Source organism: Anolis carolinensis, chromosome 1, assembly GCF_035594765.1.
Source record: "Anolis carolinensis isolate JA03-04 chromosome 1, rAnoCar3.1.pri, whole genome shotgun sequence".
In the NCBI taxonomy this organism is placed as follows: Eukaryota; Metazoa; Chordata; class Lepidosauria; order Squamata; family Dactyloidae; genus Anolis; species Anolis carolinensis.
The window spans coordinates 220,549,878-220,573,715 of NC_085841.1; the positions used below are offsets into that span (position 1 = coordinate 220,549,878).

General features: G+C 38.6%; 1 protein-coding gene across 2 annotated transcripts; it reads left to right on the forward strand.

The window, feature by feature from the left end:
• The first annotated feature begins 5,128 nt into the window (after positions 1-5,128).
• On the forward strand, positions 5,129-23,013 carry ermn (ermin). Of its 2 annotated transcripts, XM_003224602.4 has the most exons (3): positions 5,133-5,646; positions 6,854-6,934; positions 20,968-23,013. In XM_003224602.4, exons 1-3 carry the CDS (start codon positions 5,367-5,369, stop codon positions 21,447-21,449), a joined length of 843 nt encoding a protein of 280 aa, XP_003224650.1. In that variant the 5' UTR covers positions 5,133-5,366; the 3' UTR covers positions 21,450-23,013. The 2 variants fall into 2 exon arrangements, with proteins under 2 accessions (XP_008114775.1, XP_003224650.1); XM_008116568.3 differs by lacking the exon at positions 6,854-6,934 and having other exon boundaries at positions 5,129-5,646.
• The last annotated feature ends 825 nt before the right edge of the window (positions 23,014-23,838 follow it).

The window sequence follows — 23,838 nt, forward strand, 5'->3', positions numbered from 1 at the left end:
AAGATGCTCTAGGTCTTATTTTCAGGGCATGTCTTATTTTTCCATGAAAAAGAATTCACATTTATTGTTGAACAAAAAAACCGAACATTTATTATATACTGTACTGTAGGTGTCATCACAAACCAGCATAACCAGACAAACTGTGAATCCTATCAAGAATTTCTTGTTACTACCATTATTTCCATGTATATGGCACGTACATTTACTGATCCTGCATGCTCTGGTGTTCTGTTCGGCAGGCATGCTTCCAAACAAAACCTTTGCTAGGTCTTACTTTTGGGGGAGGCCTTATATTTAGCAATTCAGCAAAACTTCTACTAGATCTTATTTTCTGGAGATGTCTTATTTTAGGGGAAACAGGGTATTATTTCTGTTTTGGTGATTCCCTTTATTTCTTTAAAAACGTTCTCCCAAATTTTTTGAACATATTTACAGGACCACCACATATGTATATATATACCGATTTCCTGACAGTCCCTCCAGCACTGCTTAGAGTATTTCTTATCAATTTGATTGAATATGGCCCTTAGACTAAAAGAAGTCCTCCAACCATGTGTTATATCTTGTTTTGTCTCCAAAGAACTCCCAGTGAAACATATGGCATGCTTTATCTTTTTTCTTTATCCTCACAGCAACTATATGAGTAGATCAAGATAAGAGAGCATGACTAACCTGGGAATTTCATGGCTCTATGGAGTCTTGAGCCTGAATCTCCAAAATTCCAGTCCCACTGCACTTATTTCTTCTTTTACCTTAGCCCTATCTAGGTATGGTATAAATGTGTGAAATATGGGCAGGTATGCTAACTATCTCGGTGTGAAGAGCCACTGCCACATTTGGATTTTGGAACCATGGGGCTCTGAATTGTTTGATTCTTCACAGTAACCGAAGGATCTCATCAGATCCATTGTATTTGACTCAGAAGGGCGGGATGCAATGATAATAGAGGAGGAAGGGCTTACCCACCATCCCACCTTGCATTATCAACTTGTGGCTTATTTCTAAACATGCAAAATAGATACCCCCCCCTCCCCAAATGTCGGTTGTTACCTTCAGTAACAATGTGTCTTCAGAATGCATGTGTTTTCTCAGTGGCTGTTGCGGGCAAGAATTTGTTGTACCATTCACCATTGTATTGTAGTTGAAATTAGGACATGAGGGTCTCCCAGGCCTCCTTCCAGACCCATTTCAGCTTCAGAAAACTTGTTATACAGAGAAATATTGGAAAATGGTTCATAATGAATGTAAAAAAAATTACTACAGATTGACTTCCCAATGAAACCAGAAATATATTCGTTGGGAATGTTCGTCTTTCAGCTCTTTAAGGACCCCAACAATGACAAATTGTTTACTTTTTTTGCTACGGCAGCTAGAATGTCCTTTGCAAAATTAATTCCAACAAAGACACAATAGCTAGACACAATTTTGGAAATAAAGAATATGGATAAACTGACCTTTTTATTAAAACAGAGTAATGGTAAAGGCATAAAAATGACAGATTGGTAAATCTTTGAAGATTATATAAACAGGAGCAAATAAACATTTCAAAATACACCAGGAGTATCAAGAAGGGAGGAAAAAAACTGAAACAACACTATTATGTACTTTTTACTGAATTTAACAGGGTTATGGATTTATACCCATAGCATCAAGGGCATAAGGAGAAAGAACGGAAGTCAAGGTTTTATTATTATTATTATTATTATTATTATTATTATTATTATTATTAATTTCATTTTATTATTCTTTTTTTGTATAATTCTTATCTTTATTTTTTATTTTTATTTTTTAAATCAGAATAAACTGTCGGTGTGGGGTTTTCTCTTTTTTTTTTCTTTTTTTCCCCTTTTTTAATCTTATTCTTGATCTAGGAGCCTCCAGTGGCCAAGGGGATAAAAGCCTCGTGACTTGAAGGTTGGGTTGCTGACCTGAAAGCTGCCAGGTTCGAATCCCACCTGGGGAGAGTGCGGATGAGCTCCCTCTATCAGCTCCAGCTTCATGCGGGGACATGAGAGAAGCCTCCCACAAGGATGGTAAAACATCAAAACATCCGGGTGTCCCCTGGGCAACGTCCTTGCAGATGGCCAATTCTTTCACTCCAGAAGCAACTTCGGTTGCTCCTGACACGAAAAAAAAAATTATTGATCTACTCTATCTTTTCACTCACCTTTACTATTGGAAAATTGTTCTCACACTTTCACTGTATTTAATATATGAAACTTTAATAAAATATATCTTTAAAAAAAAGAAAACTTGTTATACCACGTGTCTTCAGATCATGCTATTTCTCTTCATGACATACACTTTCCTAAAGTTTCCCCTTTCCTGGTACTCAGTGATTGTAGTCAGACACGTACAAGTTTCATTGGATGCCTCTATTCATCAAGGCTTTATAAGTCTCGTGGCATGCCAAGTGGCAGAGTAGAGCAGCCTGATTCTCTCTCTTTTTGAATGTGCATTTCCAATTCAGTGCTAACATAATTGGAAAGTTTAGAATTAGTCTTTTGTATTTTGTGGTCACAGAGATTGTGGGCTGCCAAGCTCATGAAATGCACTGCAGTTTTGTGTGCATCCTTTATAAGACCAGGATGGGGAGAAAAAAGGAAAAAAATGTGGCATCAAGGTAAAGCAAGATTCTCAAAGAAGTCAAAGACAAGAGCAACACAAGGGAAGGGAGGTGGCAGTTAGGCTCCAGGAGGCAGTTCAGAGAGGCCCTCTCAACTGCAAAATGGGCTGGAACTAGCGTTTGACTTGTATGAGCGGTTATAGCAGTGGTTCTCAACTTAGGGTCCCCAGATGTTTTTGTCCTACAACTCCCAGAAATCCCAGCCAGTTTACCAGCTGTTAGAATTTCTGGGCATCCAAGGCCAAAAACATCTGGGGATCCCAGGTTGAGAACCACTGAGCTATAGCAATAATTAACCACTTTCTCTCAGATCACTTTTATGACTGCAGTGGCAGCTGTTAAGTTTGAGAAAGGTGCAAGAATGAGAAATGTAAAAGTTCACTGCCTACAGAGCCAATGTGGTGTAGCACTTTGAGTTTTGGATGATGACTGAAGGCTATTGAATCCTTGCTCAGCCATGGAACTTCACTAGTTGATCCTGGACATGTCACAATTGCTCAGGGCCTTTTCACACCGCCATATAACCCAGAATATCAAGGCGGAAAATCCTGCAATATCTGCTTTGACCTGGGTGATCTGAATCCAAACTGCCATATATTCTAGTTCAAAGCAGAAAATGTGGGATTTTATTCAGCTGTGTCGAAGGGGCCTCAACCTCAAACGAAAGCAAAGGCAGAGCTTCCTCTGAATAAAACTTATCAGGAAAACAGGGCCATGCAACACATATTCTGCCTACATGGACAACATTGTCATTAAAGGGGCTGGGCTGTGGCGCAGGCTGTTGAGCAGTTGCAATAAATCACTCTGACCATGAGGTCATGAGTTTGAGGGCAGCCCGTGGCGGGGTGAGCACCCGTCAATTAAAAATAAAATATAGCCCCTGCTCGTTGCTGACCTAGCAACCCAAAAGATAGTTGCATCTATCAAGTAGGAAATAAGGTACCACTTATAAAAGTGGGGAGGCAAGTTTAACTAATTTACGATTTGGAATGAGGAATTGCCATCAGAGTGGATGATGAAGCAGCTGCTCTCCCCTGTGGCCAGAATCGAACATCCCGTCAGGAGAAGGTTAAATTGCCTCTGCGTCTGTCTCTGTCTCGGTCTCTGTTTGATGTGTTTATGGGCATTGAATGTTTGCCCTATGTGTGTATAATGTGATCCGCCCCGAGTCCCCTTCGGGGTGAGAAAGGCAGAATATAAATACTGTAAATAAATAAATAAATAAATAAATAAATAAATAAATAAATAAATAAAATTAAAATCTCACATTATTGCCCTGTTTATCTTGGGATGCTGTGCTGGTGAAGGAATCAAAACATAGAAGCAATAATCTCAGAACAGAAAAACAATTCCTGTTATAGTCAGACTAGTAGTTTAGCTTTAGACTAGTAGCTGGACCACTTGAACTTAACTACTTTTGTTCTGTGGATGGGATCTTGAGACACAACATGTACAACATGTTCAGCTCCAGTGTTTGATGATCCCAGTGCAGTTGATGGTTTTCATGTTTTCATAAGAAGCTATCTAAGGTGCTGAACCTGAATCTAAATGGGTTCAGCTGCTTGGAGAGTTTCTATAAAGGTCAGAGTAAAACTCAGAGTGTATTCACTATGCTCCACTTGGTTGCAACAGATGAAACTCCTTGTCAAGTGGCCCAGTAATGCGGGAAAGAGCTTCCCTTGGCAACCTTGGCTTATAAATTCTTCCATGTAAATTACCTTTAATAAATGTAAGCCAAAGTATTTCCCATAAGGATTGAGAAGTGTGGAAGTCAGGTAACTATAAAGGGAAGTGTGTAACTGACAAATGTTTCTGAGTAACAAATGCCTTTGAAGAACCTACTGGGTTAATTGCCATTTGCCACATTTTTTCTGCTGAAGTGGTTTGAAATCTTTCCATTTGAGCCACCATTGAAAACACAGGCTCTGTACACTGTAAAGCATGTGATCTCTATCTTTTAATTGCTGTCAATTACTTTGTTGTTTACAAACATGTTTATCATCTCTAGACCTTTTGGATCAATTAAAAATGGAACTACATAAGGGGTACAGGGACAAGAGAAATTATTGCCCAGAATCAAGGATAGCTGAAAGAAAGTGGCACCATCACATGTGAGATTAACACACACTTCCGCCACCATGCCCACTTTTATTCTCCCACATATTTCAAACGAACTCTTTGTATGACTACTGAGAGGTTTAACCAGAACATCTAACCTGTTTGGGAATGTTAAGCTGGTTACACGCAGCTAATGGGACTCAAGGTGGTCACTCACTGTGGCTTAAAGATTGAGAACAATCGCCACTCCTGTTACAAGGCCAGCAGACAAAGAGCCTTTATGGGATCAGGACAACAATCTCTGTTTATTAGCGTTGGGCTGACATGCTGAAAGCCCTGCTCTGCATGCCAGCACAAAAAGCTTTGTTGCTTGTAGATTGTTTGTTTATGTAAATGGAAATGGTGCATTTTATTATGCAACGGTAAGACTCCTTGTCACAAGAAAGCCGCTGATTGGATCGGCTTCCTGGAATGGGAACGCTGGCAAAGCGAAGACAAATCCTGACATTGTTAACTCTCTTCTCTGTTTTGGCTACACGAAACCTTAGGAGACGGGAAGGTCATTGACTGATTGCGGCTATATCGACCGATCTAAACAAATATATATACTTTTTTTTTTTTTTTTTTACAAAGCAGTGCTTATAGGAGATCAAGTAATAACCGGATACATCTCTCCAGTTGAATGACAGACATCATGACAGAAGATGTCCAGGTTCCAACCAGCATGTCTGAATATAATGGCAATGTGTCCCCGGAGAAACCTCAACTCCAGGTTATTGATATTATTGACCAGATAGCAAATTCTGTTGAGATATTTCCTTATGACTCCGCGGCATCTCAGCCTGCTTTACTACTTACACAAGAAAGTCAAGGAGGAGTTGGGCACTTAGTGGAGAATTCAGTCTATGAAGCATGTGACATCTCCACATATGAAGATACCATTGGGATGAAGGAACATCAAGGTAAAAATGCATGTATTATTTATTCCCATTTTTACCATGGGAAGAAAATCAGATTGTTTAAAAATGTTTTATGATATACCCATAAATTAAAATATTGTATTATTTTGAAAGTTTACTGGCCCGTAAAGGGAGTTTTGTTACTACAGTAGAGTCTCACTTATCCAACGTTCTGGATTATCCAATGCATTTTTGTAGTCAATGTTTTTAATACATCGTGATATTTTGGTGCTAAATTCGTAAATACAGTAATTACTACATAGCATTACTGCCTATTGAACTAATTTTTCTGTCAAATTTGTTGTATAACATGATGTTTTGGTGCTTAATTTGTAAAATCATAACCTAATTTGATGTTTAATAGGCTTTTCCTTAATCTCTTCTTATTATCCAACATATTCGCTTATCCAACATTCTGCCAGCCCATTTATGTTGGATAAGTGAGACTCTACTGTAGTTTTATTTTCCATTCTTTGGATCGTATGTTGTGTATTTATGTTTACTATTTGTATTATTTTAAATTGTATGGTTCTGTTTATTATGTATATTGTATTGTATTGTATTGTACTTTATTGTTTCTATCATGTTGGAAACCGCCCTGAGTCTCCTGAAGAGATAGGGTGGTATATAAATAAAGTTTTATTATTATTTATTATTAAAGTTCTTTTATGTTTTTATTTCCACTTGTAATATTATAAAGTCATTCTTTGTGAGTAAGATCGGTTAATATTTGACGATGTAAAAAGAACTCCTTTCAGCTATCCAAACTGATATTTTTTAAAGTAAATATAGCCTTACTCTTAAACACAGTCTAGCAAAAATTACACATATACTTTTAATTCTGATTCATTTCTAATGGGAAAGACTGAAGCATATGCTCAATTCAGTGCCTGAAATCAACATGATTTGAAATGGCTTAATTTGGGCTGGATTGTGCCCAAGGCTTGGATGTTCCATTAATTTTAACTGAGTTTTCTTCTAAGTACTTAGTGTGCCTACAAAATGTGTTTAATTGGATGACCATCTTTGGACTGTTTGTAACATGGATTTCTACCATAAGTGGCTCAAGATGAAAATCTAACTTAAAGGATAACTCCAGGCACAGAGATTTAACTTACATTATGTGGCTGGAAAGATTAGTAACTACAGCTGTGTAATCACTAATCACTTTTTAGGAGTTGGCATTTTTATACTCTCTTATCTTCTGAAGGAAAGCCAGAGGGATTCAAGGAGAAAAATACTGGTAGCTTTGCCCAGGAAAGAAGAGACTGGGAAGAGGAATCTGGAGAAGGTGAGAACTATATTATAGTGTGTGTGTGTGTGTAAGTAGGCAGAAAAATTATGTATTTTTCAAAGTATATATACAGTCTTACCAGTGTAAAGTGCTATGCAGTCCAAATTACTCTAATTGGGTGCTTGAAATCAATTGAAGTTATACTCAACCTTTCAGTAGAAATTTGGCTTCAGTTAGATTTTGATGTACAAAAGCAGAACAGTTACTTGCACACAGAACTAAAATTAGGAGTTATTTTCCTGAGATAATGAGCATCTTTACAGGAATAATTAAACCTTCCATGACTGATTCATCGAGAATGAATGTGAATGGTGACTCGCAGCACAACAGAGGCTTTTATCTGCTTTTCCAACATTACATTACTTTATTTAGCTAACCATATACAGTAGAGTCTCACTTAACCAACATTCGCTTATCCAACATTCTGGATTATCCAACACGTTTTTGTAGTCAATGTTTTCAATACATCGTGATATTTTGGTGCTAAATTCGTAAATACAGTAATTACTACGTAGCATTACTGCATATTGAACTACTTTTTCTGTCAAATTTGTTGTATAACATGATGTTTTGGTGCTTAATTTGTAAAATCATAACCTAATTTGATGTTTGATAGGCTTCTCCTTAAATCTCTCCATATTATCCAACATATTCGCTTATCCAATGTTCTGCCGGCCCATTTATGTTGGATAAGTGAGACTCTACTGTATTTCCTTGTTTTTTATCTTAATTTCTAAAAATAGCAAGCAGAAAATCCAAATGGTACAGAAAGGAATAATAATTTTATTAGGACCAAGCCAAATTTCACATAAGTTGCAAACAAGCATTTGGGTTCTCCATAACTTTTCTTTTGGATAGATGCTCAAAGAACTAGTAAGCCCTTTTAACCCAATTAGCCATTCAAACATAGTGTGGCTGGCATTTTCAAGAGCCTAAACAAGGTAAAACAATCTGAATGACAACATTTGGAAAAAGAGAGAGGAAGAAGAAACAGAAGAACGACTTAGCAGGAGCATGATTTTATGGATACAGTAGAGTCTCACTTATCCAACATAAATGGGCTGGCAGAACATTGGATAAGTGAAAATGTTGGATAATAAGGAGGGATTAAGGAAAAGCCTATTAAACATCAAATTAGGTTATGATTTTACAAATTAAGTACCAAAACATCATGTTTTACAACAAATTGGCAGAAAAAGCAGTTCAATACAGTAACGTAATTACTGTATTTATGAATTTAGTACCAAAATATTGCAATGTATTGAAAACGTTGACTACAAAAACATTGACTACTAAAAGGCTGACTGCGTTGGATAATACAGAATGTTGGATAAGGGGAGGTTGGATAAGTGAGACTCTACTGTATTTGACTTAGAAATATGTAAGCTCTATTGTGTTAGGGGGGATGAGCATCTGGCAGCCTTCCAGAGGTTGTTGGACTACACATCCCAACATCCCTAGGCAACATAGCCACTGGTCAGAGTGCTGAGGGTTGCAGTCCAGCAGAGGAAGGATAGTCCAGCTGAAGGGACAGTCCTTATGAATCGTCTGTTGTCCCACTTTTTCTGCTTCTTTTAAAATGCCCCAGTTTTCTCTCTTCCCTTCATTTCTGTACATCAGCAAATGAAAAATGGGATCTCTCCAACATTGCATATTATCTACATCTAAGTTGAGCAACACAATCACTCATATTAAACATTATTTAACATCCTTCCCCCCGGTGGCGAAGTGTGTTAAAGCACTGAGCTGCTGAACGTGCAGACCAAAAGGTCCCAGGTTCAAATCCCGGGAGCAGAATGAGCGCCCGCTGTTAGCCCCAGCTCCTGCCAACCTAGCAGTTCGAAAACATGCAAATGTGAGTAGATTAATAGGTACCGCTCTGGTGGGAAGGTAACGGCGCTCCATGCAGTCACGCTGGCCACATGACCTTGGAGGTGCCTATGGACAACGCCGGCTCTTCGGCTTAGAAATGGAGATGAGCACCAACCCCCAGAGTCAGACATGAATGGACTTAAGGGGAAATCTTTACCTTTACCTAACATCCTTCCCAGCTCCACTTTCCACTTCAACACGAGGAAGAACTTCCTCACTGTGAGAGCTGTTCAGCAGTGGAACTCTCTGCCCCGGAATGTGGTAGAGGCTCCTTCTTTGGAAGCTTTTAAGCAGAGGCTGGATGGTCATCTGTCGGGGGTGATTTGAATGCAATTTTCCTGCTTCTTGGCAGAAGGTTTGACTGGATGCCACAAGGTTTCTTCCAATTCTATCTATATATAAAAGGGTAATGAAATTTCAGCCTAGGACAAAACAACAAAACTACACATCCCAGAAACACTAAACTTAGCAGCACAACCCTTCATCCATGCCTCTACGTTCATACAACAAAAAGAAAAGAAAAATGAAGTCCTAATTAGAGGGAGATGAATAATTGTTTTTTTCCAATTGCTGCCAGTTAGAAGGCTAAGCTCCGCCCACTTGGTCTCCTAGCAACCCACTCAGCCCAGGGCACAGGCAGAGTTAGGCCTCACTTAGGCCTCTCCCACACTGCCTATAAGATACAGATTATCTGATTTTAACTGGATTATATTGCAGTGTAGACTCAAGGCCCTTCCACACAGCTATATAACCCATTTATAATGGACTTAATGTCAGGGGAAAACCTTTACCCTTTACCTTAACTACCACCAATTCCTCAATACTTTATTTCCCATACCACCATACTTCATCACAGCAATGCATGGCTGGGCACAGCTAGTAAGTCAATGATTCTACCCCACCTTTAAGTCTCAGGCACTTTATCTCCAAATTGCAGACATTTTTATTACCTTCTCAGTTTAACTCAATTCTAAAGATACCACAGGAAAAACATTATATGAAACATTTTGTCTTAAAGTTGAATCACCAATTAATCCAGAGGATAGCTGTGTATGACAAGGGTGTGTGATGCCCATCTAAATGGTGCAGTGTACTATCTTTGTGTAAAGCAAGAAGAATGTCTGCATTGTCATGCTTGAGTAACAGCGGTAGTAGCAGCAACAATAATAATACAACTTTATTTCAGAAACTTTATTCCTTTCCATTTTGTTTTTTTTAATAACCCCAAAGGAAACAATATACAATAGCCATCCATTAGTCCTGTGCAATTAGTCCAGTAAGTAATTGGAAGCTATTGCAGAATAAAAATAAATACTATATGGAATAGAATAATAGAATCCATAGAGTTGGAGGATACCACAAGAACCATCCAGCCAAATCTCCTGCTATGTAGGAAAATACAATTAAAACACTCTTGACAGATGGCTATCCAGACTGTGCTTAACCACTTCCAAAGAAGGAGATTCCACCATTCACCAAGGCAGCATATTCCACTCCTTTTTTCATGTCAGGAGTAACTTGAGAAACTGCAAGTCACTTCTGGTGTGAGAGAATTGGCCGTCTGCAAGGACGTTGCCCAGGGGAAGCCCAGATGTTTTTGATATTTTACCATCCTTGTGGGAGGCTTCTCTCATGTCCCTGCATGGAGCTGGAGCTGACAGAGGAAGCTCATCAGCGCTTTCCTCGGGTTAGATTTGAACCGGCAACCTACAGGTCAGCAACCCAACCTTCAGGTCAGCAGTCCTGCCGTCACAAGGGTTTAACGCATTGCACCACCGGAGGCTCATTGAATGTTTTAGTAAGAGTAGAACACTAGGAATACACAGTAAAAACACAGAAGAGGAGGTCACAAATCAGTTGAAAACTTAGTTCAAAAACTCAGCAACCCAGAAATTGATGGAAAACAGGTTGACGCTGAACATTTAAAAGACTTGAATTCATGTCATAGGAGGTGGGAAGAGGGAAATCCACAGTTTAAATGGCTGTCACAAGAGCAGCCTATCTTGGGTTGCCACATTTCAAATCTCTGGCAGGAGCAGCACTATTAGGACAGATATAAGGGGAATGCCATGTAGGACTCTGTATATCAGCACAAGCACCTTGAAGCATATTGGCAGCCACCAATATGTGGTATGTGTGGTAACATTGAAAGGCAGGTTGTGTTCCCAGGGAAGGGCAAAATATTTTCTCCATCATGACTATTGTAAAATATCCTTAAACATATGACTGTTCTTATCAGTGCAATGCGCACATTTTACTTTTCATCGCATGTGCAGTGTAATTTATTTCCAAGTAAGTTCACATCCTACAGATTGCAGGAGGGCTCAATGATAGGAGCTGCCTTCATATTCATATCCGTATCATCACTGAGTACACTTGTGATTGATCTTGTATGAAAAGGCAAACCTATATGGAAGTCTTATTTATTTCAGTGTAATTTATTTCCAAGTAAGTTCACATCCTACAGATTGCAGGAGGGCTCAATGATAGGAGCTGCCTTCATATTCATATCCGTATCATCACTGAGTACACTTGTGATTGATCTTGTATGAAAAGGCAAACCTATATGGAAGTCTTAGTGGTCCAATTTTATGAAATCATTTTGTGGAGAGGATAATAATAATAACAACAACAACAACAACAACAACAACAACAACAACAACACACCAGACATCACAGTTGTGGAAAAGAAAAAGGTTTGGATCATTGATGTTGCCATCCCAGTGACAGTAGCATTGATGAAAAACAACAGGAAAAACTCAGCCGATATCAGGAACTCAAGAATGAACTTCAAAGACTCTGGCAGAAATCAGTGCAGGTGGTTCCGGTGGTGATGGGCACATTAGGTGCCGTGCCAAAAGATCTCAGCCGGCATTTGGAAAAAATAGACATTGACAAAATTACGATCTACCAACTGCAAAAGGCCACCCTACTGGGATCTGCGCACATCATCCGAAAATACATCGCACAGTCCTAGACACTTGGGAAGTGTTCGACTTGTGATTTTGTGAAAAGAAATCCAGCATGTCTATCTTGTTTGCTGTGTCATAATAATAAATAAATAAATAAATAAATAAATAAATACTCTGGTTTCTCGTCAGATCGTATAAATCTTTCGCCTTAATAATAAATCTTTATTTATATCCCGCTTTTCTCCCTCACAGCACCCAAAGTGGCTTACAGCATATTAAAATCACATAAACAACAATCAGAGTATATCAATAACATAAGCATAATAGGATAAACAGATTAAGAAAAACAACTAAAGTATACATTCAAGTTCGTGAGGCATCATTTCGAGACATATAAGTTCCCAAGCACAATCTTGTGGTAGCTCAACTCTATCCAGGCCTCCTTATTATGAGGTCTATGGCAGGCATTAAGGACCACAAGAATGTAAGGGATTGTACATTCTCAGGAGGAGAGATGGCAAGCCAAGTTTAATTTTACTTACTTTCTGTGCAGAATTAGATATTTTGTTCATATGAGTGATCTGGGGAGCCCTCGGTGGCACAACAGATTAAACTGATGAGCTGCTGAACTTGCTGACCGAAAGGTCGGAATTTTGAATCCGGGGAATGGGATGAGCTCCCACTGTTAGCCCCAGCTTCTGCCAACTAGCAGTTTGAAAACATGCAAATGTGAGTAGATCAATAGGTACCGCTCCAGTGGAAAGATAATGGCACTTCATGCAGTCATGCTGGCCACATGACCTTGGAGGTGTCTATGGACAACGCTGGGTCTTCGTCTTAGAAATAGAGATGAGCACCAACCCCCAGAGTCAGACACAACTAGACTGAATGTCAAGGGAAAACCTTTACTTTTACCTATGAGTGATCTGACTACCAATGAGGATGAGTTTCAAAGCAAGTTATAGACAGCTTTGGTGATTGGAACACCAAGTGTCAAGCTGTACCTATGGATTCTGTTGTGTAAATCCCATATTTCAGTTTGGGGGCTTTGTGTATGGATTTATAATCTGGATTGGTTTTCAGCGCCCAGATGTTAAGAAATTTCATTCTTGATCTGAAATATTTTTAAGTCACTTTTACTGAAAGAGGAATGCACTATCATAATATGCTGAAGCCATCTATAACTGAACAGTGATATGATGATGGTCTAGGTGATCGAGCATCATCCTTCCACTGTTTGATGATGGATAGCTTTGATGTGATAAAGATTATTAGTGAGCTATGACGTGTGTCATTTATTAGTTGAGTAAGTACAGAATGATCCATGTGAAGGAACTGGTTGAGAAAAACTTGACAATTAATTCATGTATAATCTTGTAGCAAGTCATATAATCTTTTAGCAAGATTATAATGTATAATCTCATATAATGCCTAATCATGCATAATCTTGTGGCAAGTTGTACAGAAAGTTCTCAACTTTGCAGCAAAGCAAAATAGGTGTAGAAAGTTATCTCAAACTTGGTGATCCGCTCTAAGATTTATTTTCCCGTATCTTCAGCATAGTCACCCAGCTGTCAAGAACATTTACAGTACACAGCGAAGTCAATGTTTGGATAGCTTATGCATATGTATGCTAGGTACATTTGTCATTTACCTTCCTTTTCCTTTGGATTCCCCAGAGACAGTTTGTGTAATGAATTAAGCAAGAGGGACAAAACCGTGATGTTTATCCTTTTGGACCAATGTCTTATTTGATAGGAGAAATGTAAATAAAGATAGCAATCGAACACACCAAATGAGAGCATGACAATATTTAACCAAGAGCAGAACCTTTGGCTTACCATGTTTATTATGAATACAATGACGAGGACCCCAGTTTTGGCAAGAGACTTTTGGGAAACAGTTAGGCAGCAGCTGGATGATAGGCAAGTAAGTTTTTTTTGGACTAAGGTCTGATGGAATTAGTGATAGAGACAACTACAATATTTCATTTGTGGATACCTTGAATTTCCACAAATAAGCTTTCATTGTTTTAGCCTCTTAATTAAACATGGTCTGGGTGTTCCTGTTCAGACACAGTGAACAGTTCAGTATCATCAGCTGATGGTACTGTGTTGCCTTTGCCAAAGTAAGCTACAATTCCTTTTACTCATAAACTTTTCTCTTCATATGTCTTAGGCAAGTGAAACCGTGCCTCTCCTCTTTGAACTGATTGAAAATAAATCTGTTGATGTCCCATTTTTACCTTAGGCTTTCAATAGAAAAAAGGTTATATTTATTTTAGGAGTCTTCTCCCACCCATTACCTACAGTGCTTGCTAACTGAGGCATTTCACAATACAGTAGAGTCTCACTTACCCTACATCAACAGACTGGCAGAACGTTGGATAAACGAAAAAGTTGGATAATAAGTAGGGATTAAGGAAAAGCCTATTAAACGTCAGATTACGTTACGATTTTACAAATATATTGATTTATTTATTTACAGTATTTATATTCCGCCCTTCTCACCCCGGAGGGGACTCAGGGCGGATCATAATGTACACATACATGGCAAATATTCAATGCCATATGAACATAGAGACAGAGACACAGAGGCTATTTAACCTTCTCCAGCTTCCAGCTTCCTGAGGGTATGTTCGATTAAGCACAAAAAACATCATGGAGTGCTTTGAATGAGATGTTCCTGCTTCTTGCAGGGGGTTGGACTGGATGGCCCGCGAAGTCTCTTCCAACTCTACAATTCTATGATTCTATGATTCTATGTTTTACAATAATTGACAGAAAAACCAGTTCAATACACCGTAACATTATGTAGTAATTACCGTATTTACAAATTTAGCACCAAAACATCACAATGTATTGAAAACATTGACTACAAAAACACTGGCTACTAACAAATTGACTACAAATAAAGATAGAATTGCATAAAGTGAACTTACAGTAACAACATTGTCAGAAGTTAAATCCGTAAAAAGTTCAGTCCTTGCTGCCTAGAGAAACAGCTGTGGATCCAGGCAGGAGGCAGACTCCGTTGGATAATCCAGAACATTGGATAAGCTAAGGTTGGATAAGTGAGTCTGTACTGTATATAGATTGCAGTATTGCTATTTTGCATAACAAGACCTAGCAAGTCATTCTATACATTTAGCTAGTGTAACCAGATGTCAAAAACCATTATTATCCAGTGCCATGGAAGGGCACACAGTGATATTTTGTCCAATTTTCAAATCCTATGGTTGGACATTGAATTTTTTCCAAGTAATTTCAGGCATCATCTGAATAAATCAGATTCCTATGTTCTCGGATATATCAGATCCCTACTGAGTGGAAGATGAAGTCTCATGTTCAGTTCTCCTCAGTATACTGTTTGTTGTAGTTATGATGCCAGATCTTAAATGTTTTCTGATTCATTCTATATAGACAGTAGAATAAAACACGTTTTCTGGCTTCCTTGCCATTTTCTGCCGGGCAAGTTTCATAGCCTCTCAAGGATAATATATATAACAAAGAGTTGAACAAATGAATGAGTGAAATGTATCCATGAGGGTGAATTTCTAGTGTTGCCTTTTCTGCCTGATTATTCCTTATTTTTGCTTTTGATCAAGTTGTTAGTTTGTTGAATTAACCAGCACAATGCCCTGTTTTCAATGGACAAAATAAAAGTTATACATGTTACAAATAAAGAAAGAAATAATGGGTTTAAGTCATTAAAATGTTATTTCTGTTTAAAAAGCAAAGCAACATGAACATAATTTATTGCTCTTAATAGTATTTTTAATACTTTTTTTCGTGTCAGGAGTGACTTGAGAAACTGCAAGTCTCTTCTGGAGTGAGAGAATTGGCCGTCTGCAAGGACGTTGCCCAGGGGATGCCTGGATTTTTTGATGTTTTATCATCCTTGTGGGAGGCTTCTCTCATGTCCCCGCATGGAGCTGGAGCTGATAGAGGGAACTCATCCGCGCTCTCCCCGGATGGGATTCGAACCTGGCAGCATGCAGATCAGCAGCCCAACCTTCAAGTCACAAGGCTTTAACCTACTACGCCATCGGGGGCTTCTATTTTTAATACTATTTTAATACTATTAAAAATAATAATATTTCTAAATGCTGCTTTAGGAAGGATTTTACCTCCTCCATGTATTTTGTAAACTTATTGCAGAGGTTAGTATGAGAAAGTATAATTTCTAACTATGTGTAGGGATTGTGAATATAATTGTCAACACGTAACTCTACATCATGCATTCATAACTGGCTCGGTGTATTCTGACCATTGTTTTTGAGGTTGGAAAGTACAGGTAGGAGTTTTTGAGCTGTACAGTTTTTTTTTTCCGTATCAGGAGCGACATGAGAAACTGCAAGTTGCTTCTGGAGTGAGAGAATTGGCCGTCTGCGAGGATGTTGCCCAGGGGACGCCCGGATGTTTTGATGTGACCCTCTAGATATTTCTAGACTGCAAACTCAAGAGAGCCAATAGTAAAGCACGCTGGGAGCTATAGCTAAGGCAAGACCCAGAGGACTGCATGATTCCCATCCTTGGAAATCAGAAGAGATTTTCAGAATGGAACAAATGATGTTCCAACCACATCTCTCCTTCCATCTATGAAACAGAGAAAGTATAAGCGCAAAATCAAAAACTCAAGGTAGTGGTTGTGAATTGTGGCCATTCTCTGTTTTGCCAAACCGACAAGGAAAGCTGAAAGGGGAAGCATTGTTTTCATTTCTAGTCCTATGAATGTCTGAATGAATCCTTCAGCCAAAATATAAATGGAACAGGAACATTAGACAAAAACCTCCCTGTTCTGTAGGAATCCTACTATTGCTGCTATTACCACTATTTAGAGTTGTGTACATTGTTGTCATCGTTAAAGTCTTAGAGCCATGTTGTCTCAACAACTGCTGTTGTTGTCACCATTATGGAAGTCTTACAGGACACTAGTCAGGTGGCCAGACAAAAACATTATTGTCTTTTGGCAGAACAGACATTGGAAATATCTGAATCAACCCAGACACAACAAAGTGTTGTGCATCCTCCGCCTGCAATCCCCCTATCCTATACTTTTACTGTCCACACATTTACTATATTAATTTGTATTAATGTGGCACTTTAGAGCTCAAGTTTGATGTCTTCAGGCTCCAGACCTTGCAGACTCTATCTTGTCAACTTTTAAGATAGTTTGACCCTCCCTTTTTTTTCAAATGGTTTTGTTTAGCAGGTTTTTGCTATTGCACCATCTTCATTTCCTTATTTTTTAAACATAACTCTGTACAGGGCCATAGCCAGAAAAAAATGAGTGTGTGTGTGTGTGTGTGTTTTTTAGCAAATCATGAAGAATAGTTCCATAACACAAAATAATTTAGAAATCAGGCTCCATCAATAAACTTCAGTGGACACTCAAGACAGATAAACTTTAGTGGAAACTCATGTGGATTTATTTAACCAGTAAACCAGGTCCCCCCCAATGATTTTATAGCACTTTTAACTTCATGTTTATAAGACTTACTTAGCACACTTTTGCCCAGTTCATTTTTATGACTTTATTGCTCTGTTTTAATTTGTGTTCTATTAATGGTTGTGATTTTATTTTGTGTCATTTTCCTTTCTTTCTTTCTTTCTTTCTTTCTTTCTTTCTTTCTTTCTTTCTTTCTTTCTTTCTTTCTTTCTTTCTTTCTTTCAAAATTCATTCACATGTTTTTTTGGTACCTGATGTTATTGTATGTTCGTTTTGTCTTTGTAAGCCGCCCCGAGTCCCCTTGAGGAGATGGAGGCGGGGTACAAAAATAAAAATATTATTATTATTATTACTATTAAACCTGAAAAATTTCAGGGGGGGATTGAACCCCTAACCCTGCCACCCTTGGCTACAGCCCTGTCTCTGTACCCCATTTAGTCCAGTAGTATTGTTGTGGAATAAAGATGGCAAGCCAGTGCATGACAGTAGTTTCACCTTACAGCACATAAGGCTACACAGAAAACAAACAAAAAAATTCCAGAGGAGGAAAATCAGATAGAGACGAAAATGATCCTTACCTTGCTTATCTCTTAAGCTTGGGAAAGGTGTGCACGCATGTGTGTGTGTGTGTAAGACAGAGAGAGTTTGAGAGAGACTCTGTGTCTTAGGAAGATGTAGAGAAAGTTGCAGGACAACTGAGAGTAGGGAGGTAGACCATGAGAAACCTTGTAAGCACTGGGGAAGGTAGCAGGAGTAGGGATGGAGATCAAGGAAAAATTGAGCATCTGTTTCTGTCATTGGTAAATGGGATGAATAACTAGAACACTGGAGGGATGAAGATGTGCTGCAGGTGAGTGCATACTGTATGCAATCTGGGGTATGATTTTGAGATGGTCTTCCTATTAATTTGGAAAATAAATTAGATGGATTATGTTCAGTTTAGCAGTGCTTTGGAAAAATCAGATGGATGGCTTTTTCTATGAAATGGCTGTACTATAGGAATAGAACATATATTGTTCATTATATTGGGCAAGTAACATGCCACTGTGAGTAGATCAATAGGTACCGCTCCGGCGGGAAGGTAACGGCACTCCATGCAGTCATGCCGGCCACATGACCTTGGAGGTGTCTACGGACAACGCCGGCTCTTCGGTTTAGAAATGGAGATGAGCACCAACCCCCAGAGTCAGACAGGACTGGACTTAACGTCAGGGGAAACCTTTACCTTTACCTAACATATTTTAGTCTCATTTTTGGTATTCCTGTGAAAATCTGCACCATAGGTATTTTGTGACTGATTATCACCATGATGGCAGCTAAACAGCTAAAAACATGGTTTTTTTAAATGTGCATTTGAACAATCAACAACATGTTAGACCCCTCTCATTGACATATTGTTTTCTTGCAATTTATTTTTCCTCCACCTATCCTAACCCAAATTATCTCAGGAAATCTTTGACACTTGTCCAGGCACTTTATTAACGGTCTTGAAATCACACACTTTTTGACCTGATTGGCCCCATTTTATCAATTGATGGTGATGTTCGTTTTTATTACCTTCTCTATCTGGTCACTATGGTGTTTTGTATGTTGGGTTTTTAATTTGTTGATTATATCTGAATGTTATATTGATATTGTTTTATTTGCTTGTATTGGTTTTAACTGTCATATTTTGTTTTTGCTTTGGGCTTGGCCCCATGTTAGCCACCACCCCAAGTCCCTTTGTGGAGATGGTGGTGGGATAGAAAAATAAAGTATTTTTATTATTATTTATTATTATTTATTACTGAGGAACCCCGGTGGCGAAGTGCATTAAAGCACTGAGCTGGAGACCGAAAGGTCCCAGGTTCAATCCCCAGGAGCGGCATGAGTGGCCGCTGTTAGCTCCAGCTCCTGCCAGCCTAGCAGTTCGAAAACATGCCAATGTGAGTAGATCAATAGGTACCACTCCGGCGGGAAGGTAAAGGCGCTCCATGCAGTCATGCCGGCCACATGACCTTGGAGGTGTCTACGGCTTAGAAATGGAGATGAGCACCAACCTCCAGAGTCAGACATGACTGGACTTAATGTCAGGGGAAAACCTTTACTTTTACCTATTTATTATTAACTATTGTGTGGCGTTGGCCCTGGTACTTGGTCAATGTGCTAGATGCACAAATGGACCAAAGGATTGACTTCCCCTATGTTAGAAGAGCTTCACACATATTACCTAATTCTCCAAAAGCAGGTGTGTGAGTATCTAAGTAATTTTGGATTTTGGAGCTATTGACTTTATAGGAATCTCCTTTGAACAGCCATGTGCATTAATTCAGTGTCAAAGCACAACAGTAACAGCCCCACTCTACTTTAATCCCATGCTTTACTGCTCTTCCATATTCCCAATTTGTTGCCACAATAAACTCAAAAACATCCAGTTGGCTAACCTTGATTTAAAAAAGAAAAATTGAACACATATGGAGTTTCACCTTTTAAACTCACTGAAATCAATATGCCGTCATCATCATGACTAGAGGATAAAATAGATTTTGCTTCTGCTGCCCTAATGCAAAATATATTTATGTGGCAATAATCTCTGTTTTGTTATACAAAGGGGACATTTATGAGCCTCTGTATAAATGGCTTTGATATAAAGTTTCAAAAATAAGGGGAAAGGCTGTTGTAATGACCAGTGCCATATTCCATGGGTAGCAGCATGTCTAAGCCATCCTGGTGCTGATGCTTGTTCTTTGATGTTTCATATTTTATTTTATCATTGTTTTGTATCTGATTTTGCCGTGAGCCGCCCCGAGTCCCCTTCGGGGGAGATGGAGGCGGGATATAAATAAACTTATTATTATTATTATTATTATTATTATTATTATTATTATTATTTTGTCCATTAGCCTGGAGCTTTATCTATTCTTGTTGACACTTGACATATGTCTCTGGCACTTAGGGTGAACTTTAGTCTCTGCTTATGGGGAGACGGTTATTTTCTAGGCAGAGTGTATTTTGGAGCTATATGCACACATTCTGCCTGTGATCATATATTTTCCTATTCCTATTTTTAATATGATTACATTCAATATATAGTTTCCGATACAAGTATTATATTTTCCCAATATACCTTCATCAAATCTAATTATTAGTTCCAATTACAGTAGACCTGTTGAATCAGCGTGAACTGAGTAAGTCAACATTACCTGTACTTTCATTGATATACAGTACCATGTTCTTGGGGAGTATATTCCCGAACCTTGTGTGGATATGTGAAACCAATGGGATCAATGACAGAAGAGTGAAAATGGGGTGTAACTTGTACAAGAGGGCCTAAGTGAAAAAGTGAAACAACGGATAAGTGAAATTGTGCATATTGCTTCCGCACTTATCATGGGAGTTACATTCCAGGACCACCCGTGATAAGTGAAAATCTACGAAGTAGGGATGCTAAGCGTCTCCTTAGGAAGGAAGTAGAAAGAGAGAGGAAGGGAGGGAGGGACGGAGGGAGGGACGGAGGAAAGAAGGGAAGAAAGAGGCAGGGGAACATGGTGCTGCCTACTTCTCCTCCCACTGCCATTTGGGCTCCTTCTCTACCCTGCTGCCCACACCCAACTGAGTCCACCGCCACTGTAAACCATAATTTTTATGATTTATAATATTATTTTTATGTTTATTAAAAAAACGCGAAACAGCGAGTCTGCGAAAAGCAAACCGCGAAGTAGTGAGGGAACACTGTATATTTGTACTATGGTTGGATATTTTTCCTAGGCACTCCATTAGCAATAGCTCCAATCTTCTCTTTGTTATTTGTTGCAGAACTCTGTCAGGAAAGCCACCCAACAAGCTCCAGAGAACAGGACATACCTGAGGAGGAAGAATGGGATGCCGAGCTCTGTCAGGGTGAAAACATTGACGACATGGCTGAGGAAGAACAGGAAGAAAAAAAGGAAGCGCAGTTGAGTGAGTCCACGGAGAAAATCAAAGAGGGAGAGCAATCAAAAGCCAGTGAGAAAACAGCAGTGAAAGATGCAGTTGGTACAGGAGGAGGAGGCGTATTGAAGACAAATAATGAGGATTCTCATAAAAAAGGGCAGGAAAACAACAGCAAAGAATTTCGTCCCATCCACCCCAGCTGTAATGCTCAGACTGAGAAACCTGATGAGCTGACAGGCACGCTGAGAAAAAATGATATCTCCAGGCACAGCTATTCTCGGTACAATACAATATCTTATCGGAAGATCCGGAAAGGAAACACAAAACAGAGAATTGATGAATTTGAATCCATGATGCATTCATAAAACTGAGGCGGAGAATTCGATCAGCATGTTGCAATTCCTCTCTCCCCACTCTCATTACAACATCAGATTTCCCTATACCTGTAATACCAAGCTATCGATTCTTTTTGTGTGGCTTTGAACCAGCTAAAAATGACTAAGAGTATAATTCTTACTACTGGGGAATAAGTCCCATTGACCATTTGAAGATTTACTTCCAAGAAAATATGCATAGGATTGGGCGGCAATCTTATTTGAAATAAGGTCCTCTTATTACAATGGGACTTTCTCCTGTGTAGACGTATGTACATTTGGGTTGTATCTCCGAGTGAAGCCATTAGAATGACTTCGTTATGGCTACCTTCAAGCCTATATCTGTCAGTGGGATGTAGTAAAAATTAATTTCACCTATCTTGACATCGGTATAAGTAATTTAACTATACGCTTCAAAAAAAAAAGTAAATATTTATGCTTCATTCTGAAATAACAAATACACGTAAGCTCTAAATCAGCAATATGATAAATTTAGCATTGGTTGATTTCCATTTTTGGTACTGCAGTTGAGGAAAGCGACAGTTGTAGATTACTGGTAATCTTTCCAAAGCATTCAGAATAATTAACACTACAGCCCATTCTGCTGATTTTCTGACAAACAGACTAGAGTTGAGAATACCATTACAATACAGTATAAACCATAATGTTGCAATTACTATGTTCGTTGTTTTAATGGGCTTTCATAACGGAAATGCGGTATCTTGTACAAAATGTATCCGTTTCTCTTTAGGGCCACTGAAGAAGTATAACAACTGCATAATTTTCACTAGCTAGCATAATAAGGCATAGTCTTATTATCCTGCCCAGTTAACACTTTTAAGTGGTAGTCTGTTTACACTTGGGAATTAATTTTATTTTAACACTGGTGAAGAGGTGACATCCTCTACTTTGTCTGAGGGCAGCAGGTCAATTTAAGTTGTGGAGGACTGGTTGGCTAGAAGATACAACTCTGTTCTTCAACAGAAAAGAAGCAGACAGTTTCTGAAATACCAAGTTATACACCACTAATACTATTAACCTTACATTTACTACTAGACCAGTGGTTCTTACTCTGCGGGTCCCCAGATGTTTTTGGCCTTCAACTCCCAGAAATCCTAACAGCTGATAAACTGGCTGGGATTTCTGGGAGTTGTAGGTCAAAAACATCTGGGGACCCCAGGTTGAGAACCACTGTACTGGACTGTTTTTCATTTCAAATGTTTGTAATCACAAGTGATCAACTTTCAGACAAAATTGTACATCCACTACTCTTGCAAAACCGTCTGCACTGTTTTGGATTTAATTATACGCATACAGTTTCATCACAGTGCAATCAGAATAGCATTTGTATTCTAGGTACTCCAGCTTTTACCTTGTCACAGTTTGTAAAATAAGATTAATTAGGAAATGTAAGATCATGAACTACACAGTGGTATCTCATTTCAACCAATTTGTTTAAAGGGTTATAAACTGCTACCCCTGAAAACAGGTGTTTCTCCCCTCTTTCCATCCCCATGGTTCAGCTAATAAAGACAAATAAAAAAAACCTTTTAAAGACTACTGAAGATTATTTCCAGAGGAGAAGAAAATAGAGAAACTGCTTAGTTTGGGCATGGTCCCTTTGTAAGCCGCCCCGAGTCCCCTTGGGGAGATGGGGTGGGATATGAGAATAAAGTATTATTATCATTATTATTATTAACACAACGACGTTGTATGACACAGCAAACAAGATAGATATGCTGGATTTCGTATAACAAAATCACAAGTCGAATACTTCCCAAGTATTATTATTATTATATTTATTATTATTTATTATTATTATATATTTATTATTATTATTATTATTATTATTATTATTATTATTATTATTATTATTATTATTTATGACACAGCAAACAAGATAGATATGCTGGATTTCATATCACAAAATCACAAGTCGAACACTTCCCAAGTGTCTAGGACTGTGTGATGTATTTTCGGATGATGCGCGCAGATCCCAGCAGGGTGGCCTTTTGCATTTGGCAGATCGTAATTTTGTCAATGTCTATTGTTTCTAAATGCCGGCTGAGATCTTTTGGCACGGCACCCAGTGTGCCGATCACCACCGGGACCACCTGCACTGGTTTCTGCCAGAGTCTTTGAAGTTCAATCTTGAGGTCCTGATAGCGGCTGAGTTTTTCCTGTTGTTTTTCGTCAATGCGACTGTCACCTGGGATGGCAATAATAATAATAATAATAATAATAATAATAATAATAATAATAATAATAATAATTTGCATTGTTGTGAATGGGAACAAAAGTGCTTGACCAGTGGTCTGAGGTTCTGTGACTTCAAGTCCAAAAGGTTTGGACGGTCCAATAGCTGAAAATCATGGATGTA